An 18,565-nucleotide genomic window follows, 5' to 3' on the forward strand; every position below is an offset into this window, starting at 1 on the left:
TCAAAAGTAAACATTTACAAGAAGTCATAATCCTTTTCAAATATCTTTTGCACGTTGATTCTCAGAGGCTTTTACAGCGCGACGCAGTTTTATAAAACATTCAAATGTATCCACGTATTCTATTGATTAAAGTGCTAAAAGGTGGTAAAATTAATTGTTCTACAAATCCATGCAATTCATAAATTGAATTTGTCTGATCTAAAGTTTTTCAAACTTAAAATCAAACACTAATCTGGGATTAGAAATGAACTGTTAAGGTTTTGAAATAGACAGACATTTATCGAAAATCGTTCACCAATTTCTCACTTCATTATCACTTACTTAATAGAATATGATACCAAAATTCTAGAGAGTCATTGCGAAAGTTTTGTCTTTTTCTTGTAAATGTGTTATATTTTTTTTTATTGCCACTAAAAGACAAAATAAAGCGCTAAACATAGAGAACGCATAAACAACTTTTTAAGACAATTCAAGCATCAGTGCCACACCCACGTTTATACACGTACCTTGGTTCCAAGATACGACGCATCTTGGTAAAACTCCCAATGTGGTAGGGTACTATCATTGAAAACAAAATACATTTACACGTAAAAAGGCCAGAAAGTCTTTTCTTTTATCACCCCCAAAACGTACACTTAAAACAACTGTTGATATGATATGTAATACAGATAATGAATATTGATGTTGACATGTTTTCTCAATACTACATGCTGAATTGGTCATAACGTGATCCAGATACTATATGTTGGTCTGACGTGTGACCCATATACTACACGTTGATCCAGATACTATATGTTGATCTTATTTTTATTATCCAGATACTACATGCTGGTCTGTCTTGTTATCCAGATGACTAATTGCTGGTCTGATCAGTGATGCAGATACTGTATGCTGGTCTGACTTGTAATTTATAAACAACGTGGTGGTCTGACTTGTGATTTAGATACTACATGTCGGTCTTATTTGTGATCAAGATACTATATGTCGATCCGACTTGTTATCCAGATACAACATATTGGTCTGACTTGTTATCCAGATACTAGTACTACATATTGGTCTGACTTGTCATCCAGATACTACATACATGTTGGTCTGACTTGTTATCCAGATACTACATACATGTTGGTCTGACTTGTTATCCAGATACTACATATTGGTCTGACTTGTTATCCAGATACAACATATTGGTCTGACTTGTAATCCAGATACTACATACATGTTGGTCTGACTTGTTATCCAGATACTACGTATTGGTCTGACTTGTTATCCAGATACATACATACATGTTGGTCTGACTTGTTATCCAGATACAACATATTAGTCTGACTTGTTATCCAGATACTAGTACTACATATTGGTCTGACTTGTTATCCAGATACAACATATTGGTCTGACTTGTTATCCAGATACTATTACTTATTAGGTTAGTTACTGACTCACTACGGAAATATATTGGGTTGATCAATCTCATAGATGGCGAGGCGAAGCCGAGCCGTCTATGACATTGATCAACCCAATATATTTCCGTAGTGAGTCAGTAACTAACCTAATAAGTGTTTTGTTTTCCCGAGGACTATCAAGCGACATATTTATTCACAAATAGCGTTGATCTACGCAAATCCATGTACAAGATGCCTAACGTCGCTTCCAATTTAACTCATTTAAACTCTTCAAAATTTTCAATCTCACCTTTCAATAGTCTTTTAAAATCTTTGCTTCACCCATGTTTACCTACAAAGTTTTCTTGCTATTTAATTTTAAATGTTTTCTCCCTTTCCTCTGCAGAGATTTGAGCAAATTTCAACGCTGCCATTTTGTTCTGCTCCAGACAAAACAAAGTGACGTCAATATTCTAAGGGCAACTACTCTAATTTTAAAGAATTTCAAAGGGCAACTACTCCAAATACTTTAAGAACTTACGGCATGCGGTTTATGTATTAAATACTATGAAATATCGAAATGAGTAAGCGAAGCGTCGGCCAACGACGGCCATATTGCCTAATATTATTTCTCACCGAACAAATATAGAAATATATGAGGCAATAACGTGCTATGTTTAAACCAATGAAAGTGTGACATTTCAGTTCAATGGAAAACAAAACATATTGGTACGACTTGTTATCCAGATACTAGTACTACATATTGGTCTGACTTGTTATCCAGATACTAGTGCTACATATTGGTCTGACTTGTTATCCAGATAGTACATATTGGTCTGACTTGTTATCCAGATGCTACATACTGGTCTGACTTGTTATCCAGATACTAGTACTACATATTGATCTGACTTGTTATCCAGATAGGCCTACTACATACTGGTCTGACTTGTTATCCAGATACTAGTACTACATATTGATCTGACTTGTTATCCAGATACTACATATTGGTCTGACTTGTTATCCAGATACTACATATTGGTCTGACTTGTTATCCAGATACAACATATTGGTCTGACTTGTTATCCAGATACTACATGTCGGAAATACTTGTGATCCAGATACTACATACTGGTCTGACTTGTGATGAAGACATTGCATGCTAGTATTTCTTAGGATACATATACTGCATATTCATCTTATTTGTCATCTAGACTCTACATGTTTGTCTACTTTGTGATCCAGACCTTTATGTTAGTCTGACTTGTGATCCAGATACTACATATTGGTCTGACTTATGATCTAGATACTACTTATTGGTCTGACTTATGATCCAGATACTATATGCTGGAGTGATTTGTGATTCAGATACTACATGTTGAAGTGATCCGGATACTAAATATTGGTCTGACTTATGATCCAGATACTTAATGATGTAGTGAATTATAATTAGACACTACACGTTGGTTCGACTTGTGATCTAGACACTCCATTTTGGAGTGGCGTATGATCAAGATTCTACATTTTATTCACACTTAAAATCCAGATTCTACATACATTATGAGCCATATAATTAATCTTGTCCTGACTCGTCCTTTGATTACAATTTACACTATGGCAACTTTTATTTCAATTCCCAGAGTACATCGAACATCCCCCTCCTTGCAAACAAAATTATCTTTGGACCCCCTCCCTCTTCCCTTGGACGAAGGATCAATATTCTGAAATGAGACGTTGCGCTATGATTACTTGTTTATACTTATGATATATGTTATATGTTGTGATGAATAAATAGTGCCTGTTTGGGAGGATAACAGTTGAAATTGACACCCCGAGGAAACCATTGCCAACCGACGCGAAGCGGCGGTTGACAAAGGCTTTCGAGGGGTGTCAATTTCAACTTTTATCCTCCCAAACAGGCACTATTTATTTTATTATACTGAATGTCTTAATTTTAGAGAATTTTTTTACTGCTTTTATATAGAAATGACGTGAATTCTACTGTGAAACGTACGCGCATAATCTACATGTAACAATTCGTTTTATTATACTTTCATGTTAAATACTGCAATCTGATTGGTTTAAACGCAGTTGGTAATCCGTTCTATTACCCTCAACGTGAGCAACACACTTGGCAACGGGTAACACAACGAATTGTTACATGCGCGGAAATTATGCGCATACGGTTCGCCGTAGAATTCACTTCATTTCTATATATAAGCAGTAAAATCTTCTTTTAAACTAAAACATTCAGTATAATAAAATGAATAGTGCCTGTTTGGGAGGGTAAGAGTTGAAATTGACACCCCTCGAAAGCCATTGTCAACCTCCGCTTCGCGTCGGTTGACAATGGTTTACTTGGGGTGTCAATTTTAACAGTTACCCTCCCAAACAGGCACTATTTATATAGTGTTACCCGTTGCTAAGTGTGTTACTAACGCTTAGGGTTATAGAACGGATTATCAACTGCGTCTTTAGAAACCAATCAGATTTCAGTATTTAACATGAAAGTATAATAATGTACACCAATAGTATGCTTCTCAGACTTCCATATGCTTGCTCCATTTCCTCACAAGGCACCTGACCACCAAGATAATCCGATAACAGTTATTGGACCATTATATGAGAGCAAAAAGAGTTTTTAAAAAAAAATCATTTACAAAATAGTAAAAAGCAGAAGCTGGACACATTCTGATAAAATAGAATAAAATAAAAACTGAGAAGATAACATTTTAAATCTGAAATTGCATATACTTTTTGCTACATGTATATTGAACCTATTTTCCCTTAATTTGGAGTGTGTTATTATTCAATGTAGCTGCTGATCACCATTTATTCCCGTCCATTATTCCGTGAGAGCCTCAGTTTTGCTTTGTCATCAGTAGGTGGATACGCCATTGAGGTCGCAATGCTTGAGACACACGTGCGTAATTTCCATTATAAGTGGCACATATCACGATTTCATTAAAGTTTCATTATTGCCAGGGCTAAAAAGATTAAAACCTTGTCATGTTTATATCTATTGTTTACCCATCGTCTTCGAGAACAAAAAAAAAATAATTAAAAAAAATGAAAACTTTGCTGTGAAGCATGAAATCCGAAATCCAAGTTGATAGACACTAATAAAGGGCAAATGGATATCGGGTGCCATATCACCTCACATTTCATCTTAAAAATTTGTTACGATGTTTCCGAAGATAAGAGTTCACCAGAATTCAGGAGCTTTAGGGACAATATATATTGTTTGTTATCTAAACGTTATAACCATACACTTAAATATGACGTGGTGATGAAACATAGAAGAATAATAGTACACTGAAAACTAAATAGATTAATTGTTGTTCGGTTCAAGCAAAAAAAAAATAAAAATAAAATCTTGCGTACATCTGTTTTCACTGTCATTTTGAACCTCCTAGGATTTACGAACCTCATGACACATTTATGGAACTCTTTTATTTTGACGTTAATGATTCCTATGTCACGTGACTGGTACGAAGTTCAACAACTGACCTCTACCAAGCAGCTACTTACAACATTTCTTGTATTTAGTTTAACATCAGGGAGAAAAAAAACCTGGTGTAAGATAACGGGTCGTCAATATAAGTCATGTTTATTTACTTCAACCAATAAATCAAAAGTTAGAGTGGAACTACGTAAGCTTGCTTAGATTTCAGTTCCGATTAAAACCACAATTAACTAAGGGAAATAGATCAAACGTATTCCGTTTCCTGTCTTCAATGTTTTTAAATATGAGATGTGTTCAACTTCATCGTTTTGCAGTTAAAACAGTAAAGTCAATCATGTTAACGTTAGAACGTTGTTTTCTATGAAGTAAGGACATAACAACCGAGTAACAGACGCTAATTACATTTATTCACCACAGAAGATGACGTTGAGTAAGTTCATTTAAAATTAATCAAAGAAATGCAGCACAGTGTCAATAGAATATGCTATGATAATGATGTAATCATTTTTACTATTTCTAATGAGATGCATGTTTAAAAATTCTCAAAATTAATACGAACGCATGGAAGTCTTTTTTGACGTTATTGCAAGACAAACAAATTAAAAAAAATTGAATGAGTTTTAATCAAGCAGGATTATTTACTAATATATTGATAACGAGAAGAATATTAATTAATAAAAGGCCGTTATTTGGACTAGAAAAAAAGAAATATATGCTTTGACATATAAATTCTTGCTCATCTTTTCGACTGAATCGAAACTAAGTCAAATGATCAAGAAGAGTTCTCTCTTACTGTAGAGTAATTCAAAACTGCGATGGTTGTTTCATTATTTGTTTAAGTATGTTATATATAAGCCTTTTATTTAACAGTTTTCGCAAATCTGAGATTTACATATTAGTATATCATGAAAATAGAAGAAAAGAGAAAAAAATATCAAAATTAGATACTGCATACAAATACATCGTTCTGGGAATGTTTCATTTACGTAAAAACTTGCTGACGATTTAGAATAAATAATATAAGACAAAATGAATGTTTCAGATAACACTATTTATAGTCTTCTTGAAATGGATGAATTTACAGTGTATTTGTTATCTACAACTACAGTTCTGGTGAAACGTTATTGAAACATAATGACAATAAATAAAAAGGGAAAAATCCCCCCCCCCACTCCTTTCATAAATAAAAATTACGAATTAAAATATTATCGACAAAACAAAGGAAATGATAATATTTTCACAAATTCAAATATCAGTAAAGTGATTTTTTTGTTTGATTTGAAACAGATATTACACAAGCAGTTTCTGCCTACATAATTTAAACGTATGTACTTCAAAATTAATATTCATCTCTAACCTACATTTATTTTCAAAAGTACTAATTTTACGCTAAAGCAATCAACATCGAATGAAAGGCCACATGCAATAGGACTTGGACAGAGCAAAGAGGAATTACTGCTATTCAGAAAGCTAGCATTGACGTCATCATTAGGAAAACCGAGGCGATAGAGCTCATATTTCTTTGGCTTTAGCTCATCTTAGGGACACAAATTTTCCAAAACGAATAGCAGATAAGAATAAAAAGCATCTAATTTTATAATGATTAAATTTTTTAAGTCAATCCAATTCGGTTTAAAGTCTGGATAGTTCTACATGTACTTGTAAATGTGAAAAAGGGGCACCGACTACTTGTGTTTTTAAACATAAAACTCTCCCCGAGTGTTCACTGTTCCAAAAAATACTTGTTCAGTTAAAGCTCGTTGACCAAGTTCCTTATCCCCACGGGTGTTCATGGAGACAGCGTGAACTGACACTTGTTCACTCTCTTAAATTTGGGAGAACGGGAGAAAATCTGGTGAGAAAATAGAAAACAATGTAACGTCGTTACGTCTGGGGTGAAACATCTTGTTATCGAATTCTCAGGAACTAATTAATTAATTTTTTCCTCAGCATCAGGTGTGTGTTTTTCCGGTGCTTTAACCCATCCCAGTTTTATCAGATAACCTCTCCTTCTTGTGAGTAGGATATCCTTTCGATAAGACACGACTTATGCTTGGCATAAACAAGTGTATATATATATGCTTTGTATATGAGCATATTCGAACGAACGATGTCTCAAAGGTTGCAAAAACCCCAAGGACTCATCACACTAAGATGAAATACAATAACTTAGAGACGCAAAAGCTTGAAATTAAAACATACTGAACGTTTATTTTTTAGTGAACGTATTCTTTGATTTTTCGAAATTTTAATCAAGTTGACGTGTGAACATACTCATCCTATATTTTTTTCCGAAAAAAAATTTCAGGTACGTCGCAAAAAAGAGAAAAAAAAAACATCAAAAGCCATTTGTTTGATAGGTAGCGTTATCATATTGTGTCTATATAAATGTTAATTTAGAATTTTTAAATCTTTACAAGTTCTCTCTCTCTCTCTCTCTCTCTCTCTCTCATTAACAAAACCGATTTTAAAATACAAAGTTTAGTTAGTTGTGTTAGCTATCACTAGTAGGTGTTTTAAAATTTGTCTACCTTCTTACTTAAACGTGTTGGTAACATAAATGAAACAAACACTTGTAAATCTAACCGTTGCGGAGCAATAACTGGCACAGTATTTATTATCTCCAGGTCTTTATTTATTCCGTTGGTGCTAAATCTTCGTCAGAGATCTCAAATATACATACAACAAATTGCGTGCATTAAATAAACTTATAGATGTCAAATAATTAACAAGATTTCTGTGTTACTTAACAACGGGTCGTCGATCGATGGCCGAGCAGCGACTCACCTTTGATGCATGGGGGAGACGCACCGGGGTTTTTGTGGGAATATAAAGAGCTTGTAGTCGTAAGCGAGTCTCCTTAGGACAGACAACAGGAAATTTCGCTCGAGAGATTCGTTTCCAAGGAATACAGAATCCTCGCCCCGGATATTCAACACAGACAGTTTGTTTGAAACTGAAGCCGTTGTTATTCCTCCCCCAAATCCCACAGAAAAAAAGAAAATCGTTTTCTGTGAAACAAATTTTAAAAAACGTTTCTATAAAATCAAAATGATATGGAAAACATTTCATGAACAATTTTATTTAAGTTGATTTGTTCATATTGTTACATACATGTACATCTATATATACAGCGTGTGTTGAAATATCTATGAAAAAAAGAGCCGCATTTTTGGATATTTCGGATTTAGAAAAAAATTACTTTTTATATTGCTAATTTGCAATATTGTTTAAGGAATTATAGAGCCAAAGATACATGCATATTACATTTTTAGTTCAATAAATATATGAAAATATTAATTCAAGAATAAATGGATTTGTCTGATTTAAGACAAAGTATGATGATCAAACAAAGTAATATGATATCTTATTTTCGATCTCAGAAGTTTTAAGTAAATTCATTTAGAATATAACACTCGGGTACTCATATAACTTGATCACTTTCTTCATTAACTTTTAAACATCCCCAGCAGGCGACGTTCAAAGGACTTCAATGGAATCACAAAATACATCGAAGAAAACTTTATTGACTATGAAAAGGTTACTGAACAGCACTTGTTAAAATTTTATAAACCCGTATTTTTCCGACAATGACCCTTTGTGCTATTATGCAGTGTTTATTTACAATGCAGAGCCTTTTCAGCTGTGAATAATTCTTGGCCACTTAGATTTGTCAAAACAGAATTAAGTATTGTTATCCAGTTTGTCTGAATAACACATCTACCTGTTGTGCAGAAAGATAGGAAAGGGCTTGGAAAGATTTAAAATATACACGTACTGAGAAAGTCCATTTAAATTGACCAAATCCTGCACAATGATAAAGATTTTTTTTGAAGGTTGATGTCCCGAATTAATAAAACAACGAGGATTAGCGACAGATCACAAGGTAAGAAATTGACCTTGTTTTGTACAAAAATATTACTTATGTAAACCTAATATTATTATAACAAAATGGCTACAAATGATATAGTCATAAGGAAATCATTATCGCACAACTTGGTTTAGATATAATTCCTTTTCTTAAATGTAAGAAAACAAAAAGTAAGATCACAGAAGAATTGGCGGGAAAACCTTTATGATTTCCATAGAGATGCAATTTTTATTGAGGTGTGATTTTCGTGATCAATACTACATGTAATCAAACGGCAGTATTCCCCTACCCTGCTCCAGTTTTATGTCCAAGAAGGCAATAAACATAACCGGAAATGCTTCCAATTATACATGGAATACTTTCTTCTGCAGAAAAAGCGCCAGATTTTGTTTCTCAAGACAAGCGTCTGATTGGGGACATAAAGAAGTATTGATTGAGAAATCCCCCTCTTGACTTGTAGTGCTTTGCCTCTCTCTCTCTCTGTATGATGCTAACGAGCAACATACAACAAAGCGGATTGACACAACACCTAAAACTCTCTCTCTCTCTCTCTCTCTCTCTCTCCTCTCTCTCTCTCTCTCTCTCTCTCTCTCTCTCTCTCTCTCTCTCTCTCTCTCTCTCTCTCAATAACAAGATCATTTTCAAGACTCGACAATATATACTCGTATAATGTGTTACCTAATAGAATATTTTTTCTGTTCTTAAAAATTTTCATTAGCTCATGCAGTAATCTATTCTCTTTTGAGAAGTGGACAGGCATAGCCTACATCCACTTCTCAAAAGAGAATAGCAGTAATCTTATTCAGGTACGGATATTTTAATTTGATGAGCAATCCCAATAAGTCACTAATCTTTTTGTTGTTTAAATCTTCTGTGTATACGTAAGAATTACAATACTCGACGTTCCTTGTTAAAATTCCATCATTGTTCGATGATTGTCAAAATGTACCTCCTTGGTCGTGGATATGACACTCCTATAAAAAATAACTTTAATAAATCATTGGCTCACATTATATACATACAGCTTAAAGATTACATCACATGAGGTAAAAGTCCCCAAATGATCGAAGCAGGTGGATAAAACCATTGAATTTACTTAAATTAAAATTATCAACGACCCCCGATTTTGTGCATTAAAAATCCCCGAATATCCAATAGTTGCGTAATGAGCATTTAAATTTCTTTAATATTTTTTCGCCCGGTGTATTAACCTACGTATACATATCAGTTAAAAGAAGAATGGGGAAATAAATTGGATTCGCTGTGTATTGAAAGGTAAAGCAAACAACGACCAGATCGATTGTCCCCAACGAGAGCTTTCTTTATCATCTCTGGCAAAGCACCGGGATAGGAAAGTCCCACACGGGGCACCCAAAAATATAACAAGTGCATAGTCTGATGTCCCTTTATAGCAGCAGAAAAAGGATTACCTGCAGGTTTGCGTCTTTGGCGTAAGGGGCTTTCCTGGCGTTAAACCGCGTTAATCTTGGGACAATAAAGATTAAATGACACAGTGAGACCGATCGACGATATGGGAAATAATCACTTTGTGTTCACAATTGCAGTTCATTGAAACTTTCGCTCGGTGGGACCTGCAAACCAGACACCGGCAAAAAAGGAAATTCGCTTCTATAAACTGGAATATGTAGACAGAGAATTCGTGAGAGAAAGAAGAACAAACAGATGGGTACTTTGGGTCTGTCTATTTTTTCCCCGTAGCCCGTTGTAACTAGCTCGTGGTAAGTAGATATTATTTACTTTAATAGATTATTTACAGTTAATAGCAAAATATATTTACTCACTCGAGAGCCTGTATCTCTAACCGATTCAAATTCACATGATGTTTGATTTTTTTTTTCTATAAATTTTCTGGCATTTAATTCAGCTTTGTATATCAAAAATCGCCTTCTTTGTAAACAGACGTTTACAATCCGTGGCAAAAAATCTTGACACAAAGGTGTAATTTATTCTTATATATACATATATAGAAGTATATTTCTAAACAAAAATCCCCTCGTGCTTTACATAGCCATGGTGTGACACTTTTCATGAATAAACATACATATTAACATCTTCAATACTGAAATTTTGGTCGATGAATACTTTAATTGTTCGACATCGTTTCAAGTCTCAGATTTCATATTTCGAAAAACGATCCTATTCAAGTAATGTCATTAATATCTCATTATATAGCCATATCTTTTATGATTTATCCAGACCTAAGTGAAGTATAAGGGTCTCTATCTATGAATAAAACATTTTAGCTTTTATATATAAAAGAAAATAAACATTGTGACACCGACAAATTTGGTAAACGACCTTTTGAAAACATTCTGACCAAACATCGGCCATTTGCCCAATGATTCAATCACAACGGGGGACTGATTCCGCGTTTACAGTGACACTTTTAAACCATTAATAACCAATGAATTAATAACAGATTTCTATATCTGAGAGAAACCCAGACAGTATAGAAACCAAGGCTGCCGTTGCAATTGTTCTTACTCGTTAACTCTGATGGCATATACAGTCATAGAATTTTAAACAATCGGTAATATGTTTGCTTTGTAAATGGGCGACCATCAGTATTGTGTGATCAGACATACCGGTACTTCATTCGTTTAAGAGATTGTAAATTCGAACAACCTTTCTCAAAAGGACATCGGAACAAATTTTTGTTCATTATGCGCAAACTAAATACACGAAATCGCCTAGGAGTGCATATTTACACGGACTTCTTTAATACACATCAATATCAATTGTACTTTGAAGCACCCTCATTCCTGTCTGCAATTCACCATAAACCACTTGAAGAAGCGGGTATAAATTACTTGTATGCCAAAGCAAAGAAATGAGGAAACACCTGTTAATGTATTTTATTACTGACGAAGTGATCATATAGGTGTTAATCATATCATGGGGGTACTCTTGGGTTAGCCGTAGGACGACCACAAGTGCAAAGAACTCTCTTGGTTCTCTGCAAGGATAGCTAATGTAGACTTGCTCAGTCCACAATCGGATAAGATTGCATGTGTCGCTATTGTATTAAGTCCCTCATGTGAACTTTAAACAAAAAACTTAAAAAACCTTTTGAATATTAAGACGATTAAAAGGTTCTATAGTTTTGGAATCACCAAGAAAGTGATTTTGTATGGCAGCTAATTTTTGAATACTAAAATTGATTATATGACAATGCACAGGATTAAATGTTTTAATTCCTTTGAAATCAAATTTTGAATTAAGGGCATTAAAAATGGTGTTTATGTTTAGCGCGTTGTCTTATTCTTAATTAATGATAAAACACACCGGAACCTTATGATTTTGATGGATATGAAATACTCATTGGGAAGAAATAAACAAATAGTACATAGTTATTAGAGACCAATGTGAACTGGTTATAATGCATTTCTAAGTTACGAGATAAGCTTACTAGCGTATAACCAAATTTGAGACTTTTTAATTAGATGACAGACATGAAAGAAAACACACTTGAAGAGAAAGAAAGCGACAATGAAAATGGTCGACCGAGTAGTGAAATCTCCCTGGATTCCTCGGATTCTAACAGAAAGAGACCCTCCCTGCGGGGCAGTGCCAAGTTCAGGAGGGTCCCCTCTGCAGCCAATAGCCAGGGATCTATGGAAGACAAAATGCTGGCCCTGAACGCTCTGCTGTCGGACAGCCTGTTGATCACAGAGTTTCCCGGAAGGAACGGGGAGGTCAGCAGAAACGGGAAAACCGAGGACGACGACACGCTGAAAGACGAGTTTGGTGACGATCTCAGTGACGACGATTTCGAAGAGCTTCCAGAAGATGGCAGATCTTCCAGGGATGTCGACTATGACACGGATTTAGATATGGACTATGATGGTATAGTTAATAATCACTCTGATGGTATAGTTAATAATCACTATGATGGTATAGTTAATAATCACTATGATGGTATAGTTAATAATCACTATGATGGTATAGTTAATAATCACGTTAAAATGTGTAGACATACTCTAAAGAAAATAGAAATGGTTTTTTTTATCATACCAGTTTTCAATTTATTTTTCTATTTATACATCCATTTAATGTTACCATCTTCGCTAGCTAAGATGAGAATAAACGAATCGGATACAAAAAAATGTCCGAAACCTTCAATCATTATTAAGTACGCGGAACTTGCAGAAGGTATCTTAAGAATATCATAATGATGTTTTCAGAATGGATCAACGAAGCCAAAAGGGAAATAGAAAACGACAAAACGGGAGAAAAGAAATACTTGCACATGTGTGAGGAAACAGGAGTTATTCCTGCGTCATATTTTCTGAATCACATACAAGAAAAAGAATTCAGTATGAAATATCATGGACTCGGTCCAAATGGTGCTAAGGCCATCGCATGGCCGCTAAAGGTATATTATTGAATGCAGGTATTAGTATTTAGAATAACCAGAACTCCTGAAATTATTATACTTTGATATGCGTTTAAAAGAGCAATATGAAAATCTATTTAAGTTTGCTATTGGCATTATTCATCATGGTATTGCTTAATGTAATGGTGCTCTAATCATTTGCTTCAGACGAATAAGAAGATTGAGAAAATAAACCTGGAAGGCAATTGGATTGAAGCTGAAGGATCAATATATCTGGCGAAGATGTTGAAAAATAATATTTATGTCACAGAGCTGGTAAATCATTACATGTAAAACAGATATTTTGTACAAAAATTGAACCATGACCAACACGTTTTTAACACAGTTTAGTGAATTTGAGTGAGCATAATAGTTTCCGTGAAATTATCGTGAAGCCAAATCTAATTTTAAACATTACCATATACATCAGCAATTGTTGAGACATTATTTGTATGATAGTACAATGACAAATACCAATACTATGCATGAGAAAAGTGTAAATATATCATAGGAAAACGATGTGCTCTGTTTACAGACGCTGAAAACAATATTTTTGTCAAAACATTCTTTTGAATGCTTTTGCTCTGATTGATTTTAAGATTAATTTATTTAAATACATTGTGGACTCAAAACTGATCATTTAATAGCCATATGACGAAGAACTTTTTATATGCATGTACATAAAATATATTTGGTAAAAATTATAACCAAAACATATGCTTGATACTTAAACATAAAAAACAATGTATGTTTGCAGCATTTAGCAGAGAATAGGATAGGCAACGAGGGAGCAGAGGCAATCAGCGACATGTTACAGAAAAACGACATGATCTACTCACTCGATCTGTCGGGCAACTCCATTGAAGACTACGGTGCTGAAAAACTATGTAGAGTGCTTTTGGTAAACAGGTTTTTGTCAAATTTGAATACTATTAAATCATTAAAAAAACCTTGATTAATTCGCAAGCTTCATCATTTGACCCTCTCGTAGAAGACTTTAACTGATTACATGTAGTTTATTATGCAATAACTTTTTCATTTTAAATAGAACACTTTGAAAACATGTTTGAAAAATAGGCAAAATGAGTGATATTTTCAGCGTAATTTATTTAATGGTCTCCTTCTGCATATCATATTTAGAAAAATTCCTCTATCAAACATCTGTACCTTGCCAACAATAAGTTCGAGGAAAGGGCGGCTGGCTGGCTCCGAGAGGTCCTGACGAACAATGAAACACTGGAAACTGTTGATCTAAGCTGGAATCATCTTAGGACAAGGGGAGCTATCGCCATTGCAGAGGGTGTTCAGGTAAATTCTCGATTTCTATGGGAAAAAAAATGAAATAAAGCAACATGCATATACAACTTGCATTTTAGGATACAATGTGCAGCATTATTTTCTGCTTGTTTTAGTAAGCGTTTTTTTATGTTAATAGGAGAACTATGGTCTGCGAATACTCAATTTAGCTATGAATGGGTTCGCGCAAGACGGAAGTGAAGCAATGGGGAAAGCATTGAAAAATAACCGGACTCTCCTGGAACTGGACCTTAGTCATAACCGGATACCCGAGGCAGGGGCCACGGCCATCAGCCAGGGTCTACAGCATAACGACACCCTCAAAGTACTCAGGGTCAGTTCTCACTACAAATAAAACATACGCAGGCACGTAGCATCTTTTTGAAAGTTTAAAACTTATCCGAAGTCTTGACAATCAATTTTTTTTTCAGTGATAGCTACCCTCATAACCCGCATGAATCATCAAATAAAAATTTTATTGTTTATATTTACATATTCTTTAAACAAATTAATAATTTGACTGTTAAAAGTAAGAAAATTAACTATATTATTGTTGATGTACATTATTAGGTAAAAGAAACAGCCAAATCGTCTCCTACAGGAATTTTACATCATCATGATTATTTCGTGCAGTCCGTGATTTTTCTTAGGTTGCTGAAGGTTACGGCCAATCGATAAACGGGGCCTGTAGATTTCAGTCCTGTCAGACAAAGCTATTAATTATTATTAATTTTCGTAAGAAATAGAGGGAAAAATACTTGGTGTAAATATATATGAATAACTTATGGTAACACAGCACGTATACTTGTAGGTGGCGTCCAATCCTTTGGGAGGTGAGGGACCTCTAGAACTGCTGAATGTTATTGCAAAGAACGACATGAGCGAAATCCGTGTTCTGGATTTGACGGTGAGGAGATATAAAGCACATAGATATGCCAGTTTGTGAATATAAATTTTTAAATTGCTTTAAGTTTTTTGATGACATTTCTTTTTGAAAAAAAGAATTATCGTATTTTTATTCTTTTACATTTCATTTATCTCGTTCAACTACGTAAAAATCAATTTATGCATGGAGCTCGAGGCTTTCTAAAATACCGCATCTAAACGTAGGCCTAAGAACACTTAGTTAATCTAGAAAGATACATGTACTCATAATGTACATATATTCATGATATAACATGTAGGCATTTTTGTTTCAGGACGTTCTAGTTACCCCGGCGTTTAAAGAACTCCAGCAAAGTTTGGAAAAAGACCGAATCCTCACTGTGTATTTTGGTAACGTAGTGGGAGAGATTTTTGATTTTAGTTCGATTAGATTCGATCCGTTTTGCGACTTCCGTCGAAACCCGATGTCACTACTCATTGAATACTGCAAAGAGGCTGGTTATAGACTGGTGGACCTATTTAACGATTTCGATAGGGATGGGAACCAGGTTATCTCAAAAGAAGAATTCATTATGGGAATTAAAGTACGTAATACTTAGTTTCAGGTCAAAACTTTGGAAAATATATGTTGTGAAAGCAATTCAGCTAAATACATATACATGTATCTAATTGCACATTTTGTATTATTTGAATTTCAGAAAGCTGGTGTAAAGATTAGCATAAGGCAGCTTGAAATTCTCATTGAGTCTCTGGACATAAACAAAGATGGTAATATCGACTTCAGGTAAAGTCTTCAAGTTGTTATTTGGTGACTTCAAAACTCTTTTCACAAATAATTACCTTATAACGTCAAGGATTTTAAAATATTTCACGTTCTTACATGAGCAGTATCTAACATATGAATCCCCGAAAAAAAATTGTTGTTAAAGTCACTATTTAATGTTTGTATTGCACAATTTGGTCAATAATTATATACATGTACATGTTATGAGCGATATCAACTTTGCTTTTTTCATTTAGTTCGATATTAAGTTTTGAAGAGGGAAAATAAGTAAGTGTTTATGACTAGAGCAGTCAGCTAGATCTTTCACCGGATAAACTAGCAGCGCACGCACAATGTAAATCTATCTGCTGCCTTGCGCAATCACGAAAGACACATCTTTATTATGTAGAGCTAGTATAAAACTTTTTTATGATATTGCTTTAGGAAAGCGTAGAATTTTTATTGTCAATGATGTTATGCATTTCTTATAAATACTTTTCTTTACCATTCTTTACGACTGAGACGTATCTCTATTATGACATATCTTACCTTCATTTGTTCCTGACTTTCTCTGTAACTAGTGAGCTTAAGAAAGGAAAAGGTAACCAATTCGTTTTGAATACTTACTCGTACTTTATATGCTCTTGAATTCTTTTTCCCCCCTTTGTATGGTACAGCATGTTTGAGTGTTGTTCGTAAAATGAAATCAAAAGCCATAATGATCAAAGACGAACTTTGTATTTACCATATTCTTTAACGGTAACAACTGAGCACTACTTCTCTCTAAACATAAATTCTTTGTACTTTTCTCCTTTTTTTCCTACAATGTATGAAAATATCATCCAGAATATATCAATATATTAACAATTATTGTATAACTATAGTACATGTATATACTTTTAATATTAATATATATGTAGTTCTGAATTCATATTTACTAACTTCTTATCAATATTATCAAACATCTATATATATATATAATTTATAATTTATTGACGATTGATAGCAAAATGAAGAATACGTGTATCTAATTAGTTTTACAGTATTTTAAAAACATTTGGCAATGCCTCGGTGATTGACTTCGATGGAGGCAAATTTGACTTTGATCAATGGCTTTGACCCCATCCCGCTATTGTCCTCTGAGGTTTTAGTAACATATTTGTAGCTGTCTTCTTCCATCTGAATATCGAATTTTAGAAAAAAAATTATTCAGTAATAGCCTGCATGTATGAACTGTCACAAAATTGCGACATCCTTCTATCAAATCAAATGATCCACAATTTTGTAATTGCTGTTGTTGTTTCGCTTTGCACTGAACAGATGTACCAGGGTACATTAAATTGTCTAATGAAGATAAATCACAGGGCTGTATCTTTATATTGCTCTGAAATAGCATGTTTTAAATCAAAATTAAGGAGGCTGGATGGTCAACAAACTAACGATCAGATCTACATAAAATTTTAAGAAATGATTTGCTTAGCTTTAAACTATTATTTAGTAAAGAAAATTTTTTTTTAAACTTTTTTTTTAAATTGGGTACTTTCCTGTAATTTGATGTGGAGCTCTTCTTCTAAAGGAGATCAATGCAGTCTAAAAATGGCCACGACCATCGAGCCATCTTCAGCCTTCCCTCTATTGGATTGTTGTGAATGTTTCATACTAGTATTTTGATTACAAATTGAATGCTTTTAGCTACTCTCTCTCTCTCTCTCTCTTCTGCTTCCCTTTTAAAATATTTAAAAGCTATCATACATAGAAATGGTATTTACTCACTCATTTACCTACTCATTTTCAAGAAAGTGAACCCAAACTAGAAATATATATAAATTCGATTCGCTATCCCTAATAATATGATAAAGGAATGGATCTAATAAAAGCACAATGTTTTTAAATCTTTATTCTAATTCTAAAATTTTTTTTTGCCTTTACTTATCATAATATTTCTTCTTTTCGGATCAAATATAAAATTATTCCTATTTTATACAAATGAATGATCACAACCAATTCTAAGTGTGTTTTTTTAAAACTTGCAGAGAACTGGTCATCGGAGAGAAAACATACACACAACAAAAAATAAAGCTGGCCGCGGAGGCGAAGAAACTGGGGAGGAATGTATCTTCCACAAAGTTGATGGATGATATGTACCTAAAGAAGATGATCGATGAAAACTATGCGTAGACTTTTTGTTGCTTATCTGGGCATTGAAACACTGTTACCATTTTATGTTCTACATGTATCTCTGTTTTTTTTTATTTATGAAGAATTTCATGCATCGTGAAGTCATTGATTGCATTCCTGTACTTGAGCAACTTTGCTGGGGGGGGGGGGGGGGGGGGGGGCTATGAAATAGTCACCGAACTCTCTTCTGGTTTTAATGTTGTTAGATTGGCAATCTCATTGTAGGATCTTAACTTTTTAACGATAGAAAAGCTAATAGGTGCATGCATTGTCAGTATATGTACATTGAAAACTTTATTGTTTTAATTGGACTTATTTGAAAGGAAGCGTGTAA

General features: G+C 34.0%; 1 protein-coding gene across 4 annotated transcripts; it reads left to right on the top strand.

Annotated features, from left to right (window-relative positions):
* Positions 1 to 8,551: 8,551 nt before the first annotated feature.
* LOC105320395 (leucine-rich repeat-containing protein 74B) lies at positions 8,552 to 18,383 on the top strand. 4 transcript variants are annotated; one of them, XM_066087683.1, is made up of 12 exons: positions 8,552 to 8,728; positions 10,279 to 10,452; positions 12,178 to 12,580; positions 12,919 to 13,109; positions 13,278 to 13,385; positions 13,867 to 14,010; positions 14,250 to 14,417; positions 14,545 to 14,739; positions 15,217 to 15,312; positions 15,605 to 15,874; positions 15,989 to 16,074; positions 18,087 to 18,383. In XM_066087683.1, the coding sequence occupies exons 3-12, from the start codon at positions 12,178 to 12,180 to the stop codon at positions 18,229 to 18,231; spliced, it is 1,806 nt and encodes a 601-aa protein (XP_065943755.1). In that variant the 5' UTR covers positions 8,552 to 8,728; positions 10,279 to 10,452; the 3' UTR covers positions 18,232 to 18,383. The 4 variants fall into 4 exon arrangements, with proteins under 4 accessions (XP_065943755.1, XP_065943756.1, XP_065943754.1 ...); XM_066087684.1 differs by lacking the exon at positions 8,552 to 8,728 and adding an exon at positions 16,635 to 16,654 and having other exon boundaries at positions 9,950 to 10,452; XM_066087685.1 differs by lacking the exon at positions 8,552 to 8,728 and adding an exon at positions 16,311 to 16,341 and having other exon boundaries at positions 9,952 to 10,452; positions 18,087 to 18,227.
* Positions 18,384 to 18,565: the final 182 nt, after the last annotated feature.

Source organism: Magallana gigas, chromosome 6, assembly GCF_963853765.1.
Source record: "Magallana gigas chromosome 6, xbMagGiga1.1, whole genome shotgun sequence".
NCBI lineage: Eukaryota > Metazoa > Mollusca > Bivalvia > Ostreida > Ostreidae > Magallana > Magallana gigas.